The sequence below is a fragment of the Gopherus evgoodei genome, chromosome 22 (assembly GCF_007399415.2).
Source record: "Gopherus evgoodei ecotype Sinaloan lineage chromosome 22, rGopEvg1_v1.p, whole genome shotgun sequence".
NCBI lineage: Eukaryota > Metazoa > Chordata > Testudines > Testudinidae > Gopherus > Gopherus evgoodei.
This window is the reverse complement of record NC_044343.1, coordinates 13,147,182-13,165,316: the sequence shown is the minus strand read 5'-3', so window position 1 is coordinate 13,165,316 and position 18,135 is coordinate 13,147,182. Positions and strand designations below refer to the sequence as shown.

Here is an 18,135-nt window from a genome sequence, read left to right as displayed (position 1 = left end):
GCTTCAGAGGCATCAGCGCAGCTGTCTTAGAGAGAGGGAAGCTGTGCTCTGAGAACGGGAAGGAATATTCGCAGCTCACTGTCCTCTGTTGTGAAAGGTGGTCTGACCAGGGCGAGGAGGGCAAACCTGCGTCCAATTCTCACACACACACGCTCTCTCTCTTTCTCTCTCTCAAAATTAGGTTCATCAAGAAGCTAGAACACACTTGGAAGGCCCTTGTCCATGATGGGGTGAGTATTCGACACATACAGCCTTGGGTGAGAGATGCTGTCAGCAAGCTGTGGTCTGCAGGGTTACTCGCATTGCTTTCTTGTATGCAGTTTGGTACCATTTACCTTGCTGTTCGTAGTCTCTCAGCGGGTACAGCTTAAATCCAATGGAAAGGAGGAATTCTTCATGCCTATATGCTTGGGGCAGTGGAGTGGTACTTCCATTCAGGTTCCCCTCGCTTGGCCCACTTCCTCAAACGTTTAGCTGTCATACCTCAGGTTTCTGTCCTCTGTCTTTCTATTTTCCTAGGGCAAGGGGTCGGCAACCTTTCAGAAGTGCTGTGCCGAGTCTTCATTTATTCACTCTAATTTAAGGTTTCGCGTGCCAGTAATACATTTTAATGTTTTTAGAAGATCTCTTTCTGCAAGTCTATAATATATAACTAAACTGTTGTTGTATATAAAGCGAATAAGGTTTTCAAAATGTTTAAGAAGCTTCATTTAAAATTAAATTAAAATGCAGAGCTGCCTGGACGGGCGGCCAGGACCCTGGCAGTGCAAGTGCCACTGAAAATCAGCTTGTGTGCCGCCTTCGGCATGCGTGCCATAGGTTGCCTACCCCTGTCCTAGGGATCTTTGTACTGGCACAGAGCACTGGGTGATGTGTTTGTAGTTCCACCTGGGTGAATTGTCTGCCTACGAGGAGTCACTTTCTACTTGTTTTCCTCTGACATTCTAATGTGTTCCACAGCAGTAAGTTGTGCTGCTACAAAATGGACTTCAGGTGGGAGATGACTTGCTCTTCAGAAACGCACATCGTACTTCTATAAAATGCCTTTGCCTTATTTACAGAAGCCGATGGCTTCCTCCAAAAATTTAGGTACCCACTGAGCAGCAGAATCACCAGCCCAGCGTAATACACTGAGAGCCTCGTCAAAATGCAGTCAAATGAAAGGCCATGCTCCAAGCATATTTATAGTGTTAAAATGGAAAGGCTTTCCTGAAATGATCTGCTTACGGTGCTGTCAGCATGAGATGTTGGAACAAAGAAGACTCGCTGGGCACTGCGGATAGGGCAGTAGGTTTTAAGCAGAATGTTGATTACCTCTCCTGTTTCTAGGACACGGTGTCAGTGCACAGACCCAGCTTTTACGCAGAGAGATTCTTCAAATTCATGACCAACACAGTGTTCCGAAAGAATTCCTGTAAGTGTGTGTGTGGACTCGCTATCCTGGGGCACCCGCTGGGACCACCTCCCTTTGAGATGGGCAGGAAGTCTTCTCTCCCCCCAGTGTCCCCGACCCTGCTAGGAGGAAAGACCTTGACAGAATGCGCTGCCATACTAAAGTAGCCCCGCTGCTTCTGTGGTAGCCGAGGAAGTGCTTCACCCCCCTCACTTGATCTCCCTGCTCCCACTCCTTTGTGTGAATGTTTTGAGTTCTCCTGACACCTGTATGTATAACCACCGTTGCACAGTTCTCTTGGTGCCCTTGTGCTGTACACAGCAGTGGTTCTCAAACTTTTATACTGGTGACCCCTTTCACATAGCAAGCCTCTGAGTGAGACAATCTCCCCCGCCCCCCTTAAATTAATACATCTTTTTTATCTATTTACCACCATTATAAATGCCAGAGGCAAAGCAGCGTTTGGGGTGGAGGCTGACAGCTCACAACCCCCCATGTAATAACCTCATGATCCCCAGTTTGAGAACCCCTGGGTGTAGAGTTCTTAAAGCAGGTGGGTAGGAATCCGAGAATGCCATGCCTCAAGACATCAGTGAGAGGGCATGACTGGCAGATGCTTGCCAAGAGGAACTCATGTTTCTCCTGTCAACGCTCCTTATGTGAGGTAACTATCTGGGGAAATCGGGCTCTCCCCACAGCAGTCCAGGCCTAAGCTAGGAAATTGCAATGGCCAGGAAACTGGAGCTCACTGCAGTTTGGAGCTGACCAAACTTCCGAACTGAAGTGCCTGATTCAGAGCTGGAAGCTCTTTAGGCAAATGGTATCAACAGCCCACAGCTAGGCCTTCCTGGAGACAGAGTCCTTCTGTTGCTGTGTTGTGGGGATGTTCATCCAAGGGGTGGGATGGTTTTTCTAGTGTCCAGTCAGCGAGTGTGGCTTGTAGTCTCATCTCCTTAACTCTTCTGACTGCAGCTCTGAAATCGTCTCCATCTAAGAAAGGACGTAGTGCCTTGTTAGCTGTCAAGATGCCTGGCCCAACAGCTGCATTTTCAGCTAGCCAGATCCCCTCGGCGAGGGATGAAGCCCAGTATGATCTCCGAGCCGCCAGGAGTTACCCCACGCTGGACGACGAAGGTAAGGGTTGTGGTGGTTTTGGCTGCCCTGTGGCTATTCTCTCCTCCTAGGTGTGTAGCTGTTCCTTAGCATCCTCTCCTGTACTCGTTCAGTTTCCACCACTGTGCACCAAATATGCATTTCCCTGGATCAACAGCTGTTCATTCCATTTCTTGCTGTGCTTTGCAAGTGCTAAACTTAACCAGGACAGGGGGGAAGGTAAGAGAATATTGCTTTGGCAGGGTATTAGGAACTAGTGTATGGCCAAGTGACGCCAGTGGCTCTGAAGAGGATAGAGTCCCTTCCCTCCACTTCTGGAGAGAGCCAGCACCTTAGGGGTTCTGTGTAAAAATGGTAATTGACGTCACTGCTGCAAGGTGCCCACTGCCAGTTGGCACTTGCAGTGATGACAGGGACAGTCCAGACACCATGGAAACACTGTTGGCTTTTTGACTATTTCACTGACAGTGAGAAGAGAACTGGGGATACATGGGGATGTAGAACCCAATTCCATTGGTGTTCAGGTACCGCTGTACAGTACAAGACTTGGCCTTTGCCAGGAGAAAGCTGGGTCTGATTCTCCACAGCCTTGAGTCATGTACGTCTGTGCTACCTTTACCAGTTCTGAATGGTAAAAGGCAGTGGCCAGCTGGGCCCATAAATGTTACATCTTTACAGCATAGTAGGGTGAAACACTGAGGGCTCCGTTCATCATCTGAGCACATGGAGGTATTGATCTGACAGTCTGTGCCCAAAGCCAGCTGGGTACGAGCAAGGAAGCTTCTCGTGGTCCTGGGCCCATATTGCAATGATAGGTTTCAGCCAGAAGGCTCTGTACTGGTGGAGCTGGGAGTGAAGCTCCGTGGTAGGGCTGTTCGGAGGAAATGTGCTGAGCCCTCACCTAGCTCAAGTCAGCGCTGTTAGTCACTTTTGTGACCACCCTCAAACACCTCTGCAGGTGCACAGCATTTCAGACTGCCCACTACCTGTGTGGATCCCAGTGGTGGTGCAGCAGACTGACATGGCTTCAGCAGCTGGCTGGAGACAGGCCAATGTTGCTTGTATTTAACTCATTCAGCCTGTTTTTTCCTGTCTGCTTTCTGCTGTTGGTCTTGGGCATAGCAGGAAGGCCAGACCTGCTACCCTGCACTCCCCCTTCCTTCGAAGAAGCAACCACAGCCTCCATAGCAACGACGCTCTCTTCAACGTCGCTCTCTGTTCCTGAGCGGTCTCCCTCGGAGACCTCTGAGCAGCCCAGGTACAGGTAAGGATGGTGTTCTTAATCTGGTTATCCTAGGGTTAGCCTCTGCCCTTCAAATCAGCAGAGTATGCTGTGCTCTGCCAGGGAGTGCGACCAGCTGATTCTAATTCAACCACTCCCAGGAGTGAAGAACATGTTTTCGGGATTAATTATTGCTGTCAAGTTGAACAGCCCCTTCAGGGAAGGCTTTTTTAACACCCCCTCCCCGCCCCCTCAGATAAACTTGTTTTTTGGTTTGTCTCTGCAGGAGGCGCACACACTCCTCAGGGCAGGATGGCAGGTAAGACGTCCTTTTGTGCTGTAGAAACATGTCCAGAAATCCCCCTCAGCTGACTGGGCTGAGTAAAAACAACTACAGTGCTAAGGCCTGTACACCACTTCAGACCTATTTTGAGAGCTTAAGTGGGATTTCAGGGGTGTGTAGACTTTGTGCTGGGGCTCTTCTACAGAGACAAGTGAATTTCTCCCTCTGTGATATTAAATAATAGTCCCCAGCTCTTATCTAGCAGTTCTCATAGGACTTTACAAGGGAGGTCAGTATCATTACCCCTATCTTACAGATGGGGAAACTGAGGCTCCAGGAGGTGAGTGGACTTGCCCAAGGTCACCCTGAAGTTAGTGGCAGAGCTGCCCAGGTGGATAGAAAGCTGGTTAGATTATTGGGCCCAAGGGGTAGTGATCAATGGCTCCATGTCTAGTTGGCAGCCGGTATCAAGCAGAGTGGCCCAAGGGTCGGTCCTGGTGCCAGTTTTGTTCAATATCTTCATTAATGATCTGGAGGATGGCGTGGACTGCACCCTCAGCAAGTTTGCAGATGACACTAACCTGGGAGGAATGGTAGATACGCTGGAGGGTAGGAATAGGATACAGAGGGACTTAGACAAATTAGAGGACTGGGCCAAAACACTTCTGATGAGATTCAACAAGGACAAGTGCAGAGTCCTGCAATTAGGATGGAAGAATCCCATTCACTGCAAAGACTAGGGACCGAGTGGCTAGGCAGCAGCTCTGCAGTAAAGGACCTAGGTGTTACAGTGGACACGAAGCTGGATATGAGTCACCAGCGTGCCCTTGTTGCCAAGAAGGTTAATGGCATTTTGGGCTGTATAAGTAGAAGCATTGCCAGCAGATGGAGGGATGTGATCATTCCCCTCTGGTCGACATTGGTGAGGCCTCATCTGGAGTACTGTGTCCAGTTTGGGGCCCCACATTACAACAAGGATGTGGAAAAATTGGAAAGAGTCCAGCAGAGGGCAACAAAAAATGATTAGGGGGCTGGAGCACATAACTTATGAGGAGAGGCTGAGGGAACTGGGATTGTTTAGTCTGCAGAAGAGAAGAATGAGGGGGATTTGATAGCTGCTTTCAACTACCTGAAAGGGGGTTCCAAAGAAGATGGATCTAGACTGTTCTCAGTGGTACCTGATGACAGAACAAGGAGTAATGGTCTCAAGTTGCAGTGGAGGAGGTTTAGGTTGGATATTAGGAAAAGCTTTTTCACTAGGAGCGTGGTGAAGCACTGGAATGGGTTCCCTAGGGAGGTGGTGGAATCTGTATCCTTAGAGGTCTTTAAGGTCAGGCTTGACAAAGCCCTGGCTGGAATGATTTAGCTGAGGATTGGTTCTGCTTTGAGCAAGGGGTTGGACTAGATACCTCCCAAGGTCCCTTCCAACCCTGATATTCTATGATTGATCCTGATCTAGGCCATAGTCACTGAAAGGCAGGTGTATCCCTCTTGCGTGCAAACTGTTGCCTCTGTACAATGGTGCTGGATGCTGTCTAATTTTCAAGAGATACTGAGCACCCCTAGCTCCAGGGGCGGCTCTAGACATTTCGCCTCCCCAAGCACAGTGGCATGCCGCGGGGGGCGCTCTGCCCGTCACCGGTCCTGCGGCTTTGGTGGACCTCCCGAAGGCGTGCCTGTGGAGGGTCCGCCGGTCCCGCTGCTTCGGTGGACCTCCTGCAGGTGTGGTTCTGAAGCCACGGGACCGGCGGACCCTCCACAGGCACGCCTGTGGGAAGTCCACTGGAGCTGCCTGCTGCCCTCCCGGCAACCGGCAGAGCGCCCCCCGCAGCAAGCCGCCCCAAGCATGCGCTTGGCATGCAGGAGCCTGGAGCCGCCCCTGCCCAGCTCCCACTGATGTACACTGGGAGCGGTGCTCACTCAGCATTTCTGAGCCCTCTGTTCTTCCAGTGGTGTGTGGCGGGGAGCTGCTGACAAAGTGGGCAGAATTCCCCTGTTCCTTAGAGGATACCTTTATTCTAAGACCTTTCTTTGGACGCTAATATCCTAAATTATTCCGGAATATTCTCACACTGGTAACACTGGCTGCAGTGTCTGCATGCTGGAGCAGAGGAATTGGAGTCAGGACTCCTGAGCTCTGTTGCCAGCTCTGCCCCAAACTTGCTGTGATCCCTTGAGCAAGTCAAAGGCCAACGTTTCCAAATACCGCCTCTGATCCCGGGTCCTTCAGGTTTTGGGTGCCCAGCGCTCCACAGGAAGTGCCAGCCTGGATCAGACCCCAGGCCCATCCAACCCAGTGTTCTTTCGCCGACAGTTGACAGCAACAGGAGCACAAGATTGTATCAATCCTTCCCCACATTTGTTGTCATTCATTCGAACAACTCTGGATATTTTTGTTATCTATATAAATGTCCAGTCCCACTTGCAATCTTGTCTTGGTCTTGCTAGTGGCCCAGGGCCTGCTTTTCCCAGGTGCTGTGGATCCACACCCACAACTGAAGTAAGGGGGAGTTGACAGGTACTCGATGATTTTCAGAATGATACTTGAGATGTCTAATGACTTGGCACCTGAAAACTGGCAACCTGGGGGGAAACTCTTTTGAAAATATGGACCTTACCTCTGTGCCTCAGTCTCCCCATCAGTGAGACTTATGCCTATATACATTAGTCATAAAGGGGCTGAGGCTTAATGTTTGTGTGGAGAGCCCTTTGAGATCCTCTAAAAGTGCTGCAAGTACAAATGTATTAATACATGCACAGAAAACAGAAGGGACCGTACCCAGTTTGCTGAGGTTCTCTGTGTGCTGTATCTGGAGAATTTCCTCTGGGATTTTTAAAGAGCCATCACTACAAGAAACAACAAAGCTCCCCGGGGTGAGTCCCATAGTTCTATAGGAGAGCTCCCCCTGCTGGCTATTCAGTGTCCACTCCCTGACTAGCACTCCTCCAGGCACTGTGCGAACAGGGAGTGACAATATCTTCAGGTACCTCACAAATCCAGGACACTGTAAATAACTTTCTTCCCCAGCTGATTGTGTCCTGCACTTGGCAAACATTGACCCCTCCCACGAAGACCATCGAACGAATAATCTGTTCTAAGGCCATGTCTGTTCTGCAGGGTCTATAGCAGCATAGCTATGTCAGCATAAATCCGTAGTGTAGATGCAGCCTACAGCAGCAGAAGGGGCTTTTCCATCATGGTAGGACCACCTCCTCCCCAAGTTATGGTAGCTAAATCAGTGGAAAGCATTCTTCCATTGACCTAGCTGCGTTTACACCGGGATTAGGTTGACATAGCTCCAGTGCTCATGGCTGTGTGGGGGGAGGGGACGTTTGTTTGTTTTAGTAGTTTTCTCCAGCCCCTGACTGACGTAGACCGGGCCTACGCCTCTCTTAAATAGGCAGTCACTTTAATAATATTACGAGCTGGATGAAACCTCATTATGGGTTGAGTTAAAATCTTAGTGAGATTGATAGGTGTGAATGCAGTTAACATATCTGTAAGGATAAGCCCCCACCTAGGACAAAAAGTGTGTGAACCCCCAGGAGGTTTTTTGCTGATGTTTTGTGGGGCAGGGAAAGGCAGAACACTGGGGACCAGAGAAACACAGACAGCAGGAAGGAGCAGCTGAAAGTGCTATGTCTGACTCTGGAAGAAACTTGGGGAGAGGGATTTGGGCCAAAGGTGCAGGCTGAAAAGAGTGTTCTTGGTGCTGTGTGCAAAAGCAACTGTTTCCTGGTATTTGATTCCTTCTGTGTTCAGAGACACGGGACTTTATATATTGTCTGTAAAGGAAGAAAACTGCAGCAGAGAAACACTTGACTATCACCAGTTGCTGTTCCCAACTGGAACGTCCCCATCACCCCACACTGTGACTAACCACTTGGATTGAAAAGGGGCAATGGTACCATAACATATGAAACAGCAGACAATCCACAGACACACAGCTCTCCCTAGGGTTACAGGTGTATAATCTAGTCTGGACTATGTTATTCCCAGGGTGTGAGTTCAATCCTTGAGGGGCCATTTGGGGCTTGGTCCTGCTTTGAGCAGGGGTTGGACTAGATGACCTCCTGAGGTCCCTTCCACCCCTGATATTCTATGATTCACCTGTGCACATCTTTGCATGGCAGGAAGCACAGAAGTGGGCAAGGAGCTTCAGCACACCTGGAGTGTTGATAATGCAGCGTGAGTCAGCTGTGCAGCTCCTTCCTCCATCCCACCTTCCTCTGCTTTCCTCATCTACAGCAGGCAGCTTCCTGCTGCTAGCCATCCTGAGATAAAGCAGGGTCTCCTGATGTCAGGTGGCCTGCTCCAGCTAATCCTGCTGCCCCCATTCTCTCCTCCCTGGCCACAGAACTTGGAAGGGATTGACCCTCTGGGCTGGGAAGCTAGGCTGTCAAAAACGATTGTCCCAAGGACCAGACACTAGGAGATTCTGACTGCAGGAGCTAGTGTAGCTGCGTTACGCGTGTGCTGTGCAACTGTCCATGGGTGGCGTGCTGGCCACTTCTGTTGCAGAAGGCTGCCGTTTGCCACATCCAGTCTGGTGCTGCTGCAGTATGCAAGGCTGTTGCTTTTCTGCCATAAAGCACTTCCCGTGCTCTGGTATTGGAGAACCTGAGAACTGAGTGGAAGAGACAATGTGAAACAGAGCAGATAGGCTCGTGTACCTTTGGCTTTGCAGGTCTCACGAGGAGGTTCGGGTTGAGGAGGAACTCCAGCAGATAACTGTAGAGCTGGAAAGCAAATGTGACGTTGAGATCGTTGCTCCTGAGGAAGACAACAAAGGGCAAGTGTCAATGTGGAAAATACAGGAGTTGCTGTTGGTATTGGCCATGAAGAAATGCTAATTCCTGCCTCTAATCCTATGCCACTGCTGCTTCAGGCAGCTCCTCCAGGTGCTGGCCAGCCTGTGTCGCTCCTGAGCCTGGAAGGGGGCGATGTCTCCATCTTAGCTTTGAGATGCATGAGGACTGATTTGCTCTGGGTACCAAACTTCCAAAAGCGTAGGTGCCTCACCCAGGGTGCTGAGTGATTCTTTGCTAACCCCACACTGATCTGCACCGTAGCGCTGGGGAGCAGTGCTGGTGTCCAGATTTGCAGTCTCCTGACCCCTTCAGCTCCCCTGTTGTAAATCAGATTAGCTCCATCCTTTTTTGATAAAGGAGGCTGGCCTCACGTTCTTTGCTTCTTACCCAGGGAGGCAGCTCCTTCAGCCTGTGCCATTGCAACGGCCACAGCTACAATCGAAGTGGAAACCGCCAGCCAGGCCTCAGAACCAGCCAGCCAGGCTTCAGATGAAGATGATGTGCCAGTCGCAGACATATACTTTGTAAGATACTCTATCTGCTTAATCCATTTTACACCCGTAAAGTGCATTCAAGCAGCGTTGTAGCTAGATACAAGGTACCAAAGCAGCAGCTGAAGGAAAATAGTCTAACTTGGGTAATGCATGTCCTGTGGATCTGAAACACATGGCTGTCAGTCGCCTGTGCACTCATTGGTTAGATGGAAAGGTTTTAAATCCCGGTAACTTCAGTTTCACCCGTTGCTAACTCAGACATAGCATGTGCTCAAGCAGAGGAGAGAGAGGCATTGCTATTTCAGTGTACATTGTAGACATGCCTGTCCACCACATGAGCAACATTGCTACCTACATGCACAAGTCTCTGACGGGCTTAAACAAGCCAGCTCTCCATATCTGGGAACTTGTCGCATCGAACATACAGTTACCCTGCGAGTTCTCTTTCCTCCCCACCGAGCAGAATTCATTGTTTCTCTCCCTGAAAAGATGAGGTTTCAGATCCTGTTCTTTCCTCGCAGCCTCCTGGAGACAGGACAGGAAGTTACTGTGCTGGCTGACCTCAGAGGTCTGTGGTGATCTCTGGTTTTTCCTTTCCCTGCAGGCAGATGCGTTAGATGGTGCAGTGGAAATCTAGTACTGAGGCAGGGAGTAAGTGAGGTGCTTGCCGGGTTGGCAGCAGAGTGCGGAGTATCTGTGAGCTGTATCCCTCCATCAGCTCTCGCAATGCCTGAGCTCCTGCTGGAAACATGAGAGAGAGGAGACTTCTAGCAACGTGTCTCTCCTCTCTGAACTACCAAAGGCCAACAAGGAGAGGTGGAGGCACACTGCCTGCTGACACCATCAGCCTTGCATTGATGCTAGTTTTGGCTGCAGTGGAGTTACGGCAGGGAGGAGCTGTGTCCTGCAATTTGGCACATCCATAGAAACAGAGATCACTCTAAAGTGGGTACCTCAAACACAGCGTATCCTAGAACATTCATGCATCACATTGTGGCTTTCTTTGTGCTCATGTGACTCCACTGCAGAATTGCTCATTCATTGCTGAGTAATTTGGACGGCTCCAGGGAGCTGCAGGAGGAATTGGCTCAGTTTTAAAAGCTTGTCTGTTTTGGTTTTTTATGCATGCGATTCAAAATGCAAACAGCTTTCCCCAACATTTGCTGCTCTTTATTTCCTGTGGATGGCAGCTGAGTGTGAGCTGCCTTCTGGTAACTGCCCTTCTCATTAGGAAGTGCCTTCTGGTGAGGTTCAACCCCTCATCCCCCCACCATCTGGCCATAGACAAGCCTGTTGGATGGATGGGTTGGTGTGCTGTGCCTAGCTGCGTGCACAAATCTTGTAACCCATCATCAGCATCTCATACCTCATCTGAGCCCTCTGGCTTTGCGTTGCCATGTGTAGTGTGTTGTGATGTGTCTCTCCAAACTACTGAGGGGAAGGGAAATGCACAGAGTTTTAGTCCCCGCTGGCTCTCACCTAGGGAAACTGCTTAAGCGGCAACTCAAGCGAGCACCGAGCATGCTGCAGCTTAGGCCTGGCTGCCCCCTCCAATAGCTAGCTGCATTCAGGGGGGAATCTGAAGGGATGCTTGGACCAGAGGAGAAGTCACTGAGTCACAAGGGAGCATAAATTCACCTTTGGGGGAGATCTGCTTTCCAGCGCTTAAAGCAGCAACAGCAGGGGGTGGGGATGCACTTTATCTCCCTGCTCACTGCAGGGGAAGAGGCGCAGAGCGGCGTGGCTGGGCTTGGGGGTTCAGCTGTTCCCATGCATGGCTCCCCTGCCAGCTAATCCTTTCAGACCTGGAGATGCCCAGCCCCTTGGTTGCTTTCTCTTTCATCCTTTCTTTCACTTCATCCTTTCTCCTCTGTTTCCTTTCTCACCTCACTTGCCCTGGTGCCATCCAGTTCACGGATGGGAGGTACTGGATTTACTCTCCCCGCCAGCGCAGACTCCGAGCCGCCTCGTTTTCCTCTGGGACTGTAAGTGAACATGCTAGCACGCAAGGGAGTCAGGCTGCAGCTTTGAAACACTGGGGTCAAGCAAAGACCCAGCGGTTCCCTCTCTCCTGGATGGCCCAGGGTCTAGTTGTGTTTTGTGGGGTGTAGATCCAGCCTGCATGGCTAGCAAGCCCGATTAGCGAGGAGTTACCCTCTACAACCTCTTACAAAGGCATCCGATGAACCCCTGCTAATGGAGCTGATTGAGGAGAGTGTCTCCCTCCTTCCTGCCCCCCTTTTTCTAGACCAGTTATGAAACTGACTGAATTTAGCCAAGTGCTTTATCATTAACCCTTTGTGCCAGCATGTTTGGCAACATCTGTCATTAACGTAAACATGGCCCCATATTTACACGTCACGCTGGGCCGAGTCCTCCTGGTAGCCACGTAGGCTGGAACGCCAGACCTGGATTCCAGGAGACGTCCACTCAGCCGGTATGAAGCTGAGGATAAAATCCAGCTACAAACACGGCCCTTTGGCCCTTAGGACACTGGCTGATTACCAGGTTCTACAGCGTTAGAGGCTCTAAGAGAGAAACTGCTGGGTACTCCAGCCTAGGTGAAGGGCCTTCCCTGCCTCCAGCGGGCTGTGTGACCTTGGGAGAATCACGTCACCTTTTCACTTGTTTTCCCCCTTTATAAACTGGGGATAATTGTTCCCTCTCCAAGTCATCTGTCCAAAGGGACTGTTTAACGGGGGGTGGTATTCCTAGCCCCTCCTCTGCTGTGGGGGATGCTGGGGGCACTAAGCAGACTGGATGTAGGTGGTGAGCAATGTGCAGACTGAGCCCAGTGAGATGGAGAGGGGGGAGGAGCCAGAGAGAGTTGAGAGAATCGTTACTCTTCTCCCTCACATCCGTTTTGCCCCCATTTACTGTAGTAGGAAGTCCCAGCAGTGAGGGGGTTAACTCTAGCCCACGCTCTGAACGCGTCTCCTCTCTCACCACACAGCACAGAGCCACTTCTGTAGCAGCTCTTGCTAGACACCTGCTCCTGGTGCTCAGGAAAGGCTTGGAAGGTGGGCGATGGAGGTCAGGGCTCACTTTGCCAGAGCAGTAATGGGGAACGGAGGATCGGGAGCAGTGGGGAGGGGCTCTGGGGGCTCTAGCGCAGCGCTTCAAGCGTCGGCTCTGGATCCTGGTGCCCCCTCCCAGCAGAACCTGCTATTATCCGTGGAGTTGAGTGTAGCAGACCCCACGCCCAGTGCTCCAAAGCTCGCCTGGCTGGTTGTAGCTGTACGTCATAGACTCAGTGCCAACCCTGCTTCCTTTGCCTCACGCCTTCAAACAGCACTGCGGGAAACCCAACTGACTGACGGTGACAGTGGCTTCCCCTTGATCTGTGCCTTGCCCTGCGTTCGACTGCAAGGTTCTCCCTGCTCACCTGGAAGCAGAATCTGTCGCATTAATGCTGTTCTGGGGTAGCTAAGTCCCTGGATCCTTCCCAAAAACAATCCAGTTCTGTGTTGCCTCCTTTGTCATCCCCAGTCCCTGTTCTCCATTTCCCTGCTGTTTCCAATTGATAACTAACCAGCTCCTCTTCATGGTCCAACATGATCTAACCCTGCACTTCCACTGCCTTGCTTGGCATGTCAGCACGAGGGGGTACAAATAGTGCTGGGTTTGCCATAAAAGCTCCCTTAACTTTAAAGTGACAGTAACATCCAACATATGCAGATGTGACAGCAGCTGAAGGTGTGGGGAAGGAATGGTCTTGTGGGTAAAAGACAGCACTGGGAGTCCAGAGATCTAGGGTCTAATTCCAGCTCTGCCACTGACCTGCTGTGAGACTTAGGCAGGTCGCTTAGCTTTTTGTGCCTCGGTTCCCCATCTGTCATTGGGGCTGGGGCTGGGGTTGGCCTTGCAGGAGCTTTGAGGCTTAATTAATGCCTTGAAAGCTCTTTGAGATGCTCCCATGGAAGTGGAAAGTGTTGCCCTCTGCCCTGCAGCTGAACAGAGATTTCCATTTTGGCAGCGCTGCTAGCGGCTCTGCCAGCCGTTACTAGGGACTCAGGTACGTACTGAGGATGAGGAAGGCTCCTTTGCTGAAGTCTCGTTGTAAGATCAGTTCACTTCCTCTGGGTGTACAGCTGTTCTTACTGGATTTTCCTGCTCTCTCTATTTTCTCCTCTTCTCTCCCTCACTCCCTGCTCTGCCGCTGCTCTTCTTGCACTGTCTCTGGCCACTCTGGCAGCCTACAGACGAGCGGAGTTGGGTTTACTCCCCCCTCCACTATAGCACTCAAGTCCACTCTGTCTCCGATGAGGAGAGCGATACAGTAAGTGTTCAAGAAAGCTTTGATGGGGCAAGCTCTGAATGTGGACTGTGGTGCCAGCATGAGGTTTGGGGCTTTGGGCCTCGGCTTGGCTTCCGCAGCGGGTGACGCTTGCATGGCTGGGGTAGTCCTGCTGCATCTTAAATTGGCTCTTTGGCAGCAGGCAAAAGCTGCTGTGTAGCCAGAAACCGGCTTCACCTTGGTGGTTCTGTTGAATTGTTTCTAGTACAATCAGATCTCGGATCTAAATTGCCCTGTTACCTGAGGGCACAGAGTGAGCGTGGGTCTCTCTTTGTATAGGGGACTTAGCAAAGTGTGACACTAACTGAAATCAGCACAGCCACCATGGCCTGCTAACCCCTCCTCCTTGCCTCTTCCAGTAATCTCTATGCAGACACTGAAGACCCAGAGAGCAGCGTTTCCCTCTGCAGGTTGATGTGTTCCCGTTCGTTGACACAGTCCTTCTGATGGGATGGGGAAGAGCTTGCTGCACTGCTGGATCTGGGCACTGCGTTTCAGGCTGGGGCGCAACACTCTCTAAACGTGTATTTATACCTATCCGAGACACGGACAGCAAAGACACCTCCCACCCAGAGCGGCTGTGTAAAGCGGGCGGTAAAAAGGCCTGGGTAGTGACTGTTCCCAAACAGGCCCCACTGCAGCTACCTACCCGTGTGTGATACTGTGAACCTTTTTAATTTTTAATCATGTATTTATTTCTTTTATCTTTGCACAGACACTGCACAAATGTGCTTTTTTTTTTTAAACATTTAGTTTACTGCACTTTTTTTGGTTATCATATTCTATTTATGTGCTTCATCAAGAGTGTGAAACCTCACAGGAGACGGAGAGCAAATCTTCACTGGGGGGGCTCTGAGGAGGGCAGATCCAGTCCTTGCTTCACTGATGAGGGGGCCATGTGGTCTGACCCCCAGACAACAGGACTGGGAGTCAGGAGGCCAGACTCTGTGTGACCTTGGGCAAGTCACTTTGCTGCTCTGTGCCTCGGTTTCCACATGTGTGACTGCGGGTAATACCCACCTGGACCCTCAGATGAAAGGTGCTATGTAAATGCAATGTATTCAAGGCCAGTGATGAGAGTGGCTCCTGTATTAAAGCAGTCTGAGTTAGACATGCCACTTGATCTGAATTTAGAAATTGCCAGTGACTGCTGCAGTGAACTTGTTGATCTGTATGGGAGAAGCAAAAACACCCCTGGCTGTAATGACATGGCTTCTTGGCCTGGCTTTCGTCTGGGTGTTGGAGGTGGTGGGGGCTCTGCCTTCACCATGAGCTGTGCTGCTCGGTGGTGGGCTGGAGTTCTGCCCTGATCTGCTGGCAGACTGCTGCCTCAGCCATGGGGCGTGGAAGGAGGAGAACTGTGACACCTGCAGCTGGGCATTGCAGGCTATTGAAGTCACTTAGAGTCATGAACATGCTGCTGCTCTCTGATGCTTAAGCGTGTGAGCGTGTCAGAGGTTCCTGTGTATCCCTTCATAGCTGAAACCGACACGCCACCCTTCCCCCATATTGAAGGAAGTCAGAGAATCCCAGCTGGAAGCGTCTGTATTGAGCATGTGACACACATGCTATTGACGCGCAGCCAGGGGAGGCCAGCTGTGGGATGTGGCCCCTGAGTCTCTGAGGCAGATAGCGCTGCTCTGTGCTTGAGAGGCATCTGTAGACCAGACAAGATTTGGCTTCACTTAACCATGAAATGAACAAAGCAGTGACCTGGGGTTGACTTCAAGTTCCTCCTTTGTGAGTGTAGGATACTGCAGCTGTAGGTCCTGACTTCTCTAGTGAGCCCACCTCCTCTCTCATGAATTAGAACGTCTTGACCACAGAGAGGGCTTGGGCTAGTCTCTGTCTTCCTTGGACGCTAGTGTAAAGTGAGGGGCAGAGATCACTTTTTAATGCTGTTACGTTCTTCAGACCTCTCTTCTCAAGCTGCCCTGTGCAGCAGCAGTGAGAGGATGGCCCCAGGCTAAGCACTGAAGAACTGGTACCGCAGTCTGGCCTGGCAGCACTCGGGGCATATTGGGGAGGCAGGTTGGGTCGGTGGGAGTGTCGAAGCTTTTTTCCCAGGAGCTGCCAATGTTCTGAGGATCTTCAGTGGATGACTTTCTCTTCCTTTTCTAAATACCCAGCGCCTGCGTTTTCAATCCCTGCCCTGCGGAGGCTGAAGACTTGCACTCCCAGTGTGTGCCGGGCTTTGTAGGAGCCATTACACTGTTGGGTCTAGAATATCCTTTCTTTGGAACTCATGTGGGTTTAAAAGAACCCCTCTTCTCTCCTTAATAGCTGTGAAAACAAAGATGCTGTCATTACATCCATGAGTCAGGTGGCGAATCTGCTACAGAACTCTGGCAGGTTCCTAAAAGCTTTCTCAGAATCCTACATAGCCCCTTCTCTCATTACATACAGGTGGAGGTACCGTCACTTGGGTATTTGGTGGTATGTAGTGCTCAGCCCAGGCCCACCTGGCGGTCTTCTCTCCGAAGAGAAGGCTGGGCGAAGGAGCTTGGGAGGTGAACAATGCATAGACTCCGCTACTGCTGAGTGCTAAAGGCAGAAGATTTCAGAACCCAGCTAAATGTACAGCGCGACTTTTCAGACACACTGAGCAGCTGCCAGTCCAAATGAAGCCAGTGGGAGCTGCAGATGCTCAGCCCTGTGACAACCAAGCCCCCGATTTCAACATCAGGTAAACTAGGCTTTGGGAGGAGCAATGAAGATGAGCTAGGCCCATCTCTGACCAGTATTTCAGGGCTCTGAAAGGAAGATGCTTCCTTCCTGGTAATCAGATCCTTAGCCTTATGCCTTTAAAAGAAGATGCTGAAGTTTGGCACTTCTGATTGCCCAAGAATAAAGATCAGGATTTTATTACTTTCAACCATTTGGAAGATCTCTGATTGGTTTATCCAGTACACCTACTCCAGTCAGTATCTCTGCGGCAAAGACAAAGCATCTTTGGTGATGAAGTTTGCAGCTGTGGCGTTTCCTTGGTCTGCTCCCACATTAGAGGCTGAAGCCGAGAGCCCTGTCCTGCGATGCTGGAAAACTGAACTTGCTTCCTCCATTCCAGAAGTATTCCTTGATGTTCTCGAGCAGCTTCATCTGTGTAAATCTCTTGTTTTCAACCCTTTGCAGCAAGCAGGCATTTTAGGGTCTATTATTGACTCTGAACGTCTTCTAAGGATTCAGCTTCTCTGGACATGCAAAAGAACATTGCCAAAAAACCCTTCCCCGGAGCCGCACTGCAGGAAGAGATGGTCAGAAATAAACCATATTGTTCACTTGCAGTCCCATTGTGCTCTGTTGTCTTGTCTGTTACAAGTTGCCCTGCAGGAGGCTTAAACTCCCATTTCTATAATGGCAGAGGCACCTGGCTGAAGGAAGGGACCCGTCGGGTGTGTCTACATTGCAGTTAGACACTGTGGTTGGCTCGTGCCAGGAGCTGTTTCACTGTAGTATAGATGTTCTGGCTTGGGTTGCAGTCCAAGCTCTGGGACCATCCCACCTCACAGGGTCCTAGAGCCTGGGCCTCAGCTGAAGCCTGAACGTCTACACTGCAGTTAGCCTCACAAGCCCAGGTCAGCTGGCGCAGGCCAGCCATGGGAGTTTAATTGCAGTGTAGACATACCCTTGCGCTCAAAACAGGCTCCTCTTCCATCAATTGGACTCTTATTTCCTGCCTCCTGGACTTCAGCATAGTAGTTTTGCAAGGCTTAATCCTACAGTAGGTGGCATGAGGGAGCTCCACACTTCCAGATTTGGACTGGGGATAGCGGTCTGCTACTGTCAGTTACCTCTAGGGATGACACAGCCACTTCCTTTGGGGACGGGGAGGAGAGGGGTTGCATCACTCAATTCTGCCCTAGATCTACGGTGAGGCTTTGCACTGGGGGGAGGGAAGTTTTTGTAGAATTTCTCAGGGGCCTCTCTCAGAGACTGTTTGAACAGCAGTCTTTCTGCTTCGCTCCAACATGAGCCGGCGCTGTCCTACGTCACATTCGTTCTTGGGGTGGTATGAAAGTGGCACTCTTACATTTATTGTACCTACCAGGATTTTCATTGTTAGCTTTGCTGTAGCTGACAGTTTGCTTACGAGCTATCACCTGTTTCAGGATCTAGTCTATTGTATCTTGGAAAGGAGGCATCTTGTTTCTTTTCCACTGAAATGTTAGTGGAACAATCCAGTGAGACCCTAGGCTTCAAAGTAGCTTCATGTCATTACTGTCCCACCATCATCCCTGCATCCTGCCTCTCTCACCTGCTCAAAGTGTGAAGTCATTGCTTCTACTACGGCTGTTTCTGAGCTCTGGGGTAGGGGATTCCAAGAGGAGGGTCTCGTGCCAGACTACAGGGTGCAGAATGCACACGGGAGTGTAATTAAGACCCCACTTCAATAAAGAAATGCAAAATGTTGACTGCCAAGGTGGCCTCTGGGCTGTTACTTGCTGGGTGTTCCATCCCAAGTCTGAGCCTTTCTTGAGCAGCTCCCGGGTGGGAGAAGCCTCAGTGTGAATGATTCAGCAG

General features: G+C 50.7%; 1 protein-coding gene across 9 annotated transcripts in view; it reads left to right on the top strand.

The window, feature by feature from the left end:
• PIP5K1C (phosphatidylinositol-4-phosphate 5-kinase type 1 gamma) overlaps positions 1 to 17,169 on the top strand; it is an 82,297-nt gene extending 65,128 nt beyond the window's left edge. For 4 of the 9 annotated variants that reach the window (XM_030540128.1, XM_030540124.1, XM_030540131.1 and 1 more), the window contains 8 exons: positions 182 to 230; positions 1,330 to 1,414; positions 2,366 to 2,527; positions 3,629 to 3,770; positions 4,015 to 4,047; positions 8,700 to 8,804; positions 9,215 to 9,347; positions 11,228 to 13,594. In XM_030540128.1, the coding sequence (XP_030395988.1) occupies positions 182 to 230; positions 1,330 to 1,414; positions 2,366 to 2,527; positions 3,629 to 3,770; positions 4,015 to 4,047; positions 8,700 to 8,804; positions 9,215 to 9,347; positions 11,228 to 11,428 (910 nt within the window). In that variant the 3' untranslated portion in view covers positions 11,429 to 13,594. Of the gene's footprint in view, positions 1 to 181; positions 231 to 1,329; positions 1,415 to 2,365; positions 2,528 to 3,628; positions 3,771 to 4,014; positions 4,048 to 8,699; positions 8,805 to 9,214; positions 9,348 to 11,227; positions 13,597 to 13,973 lie in introns of those variants that run through there. The other 5 variants (XM_030540126.1, XM_030540129.1, XM_030540133.1 and 2 more) reach the window with 5 other exon arrangements.
• Positions 17,170 to 18,135: the final 966 nt, after the last annotated feature.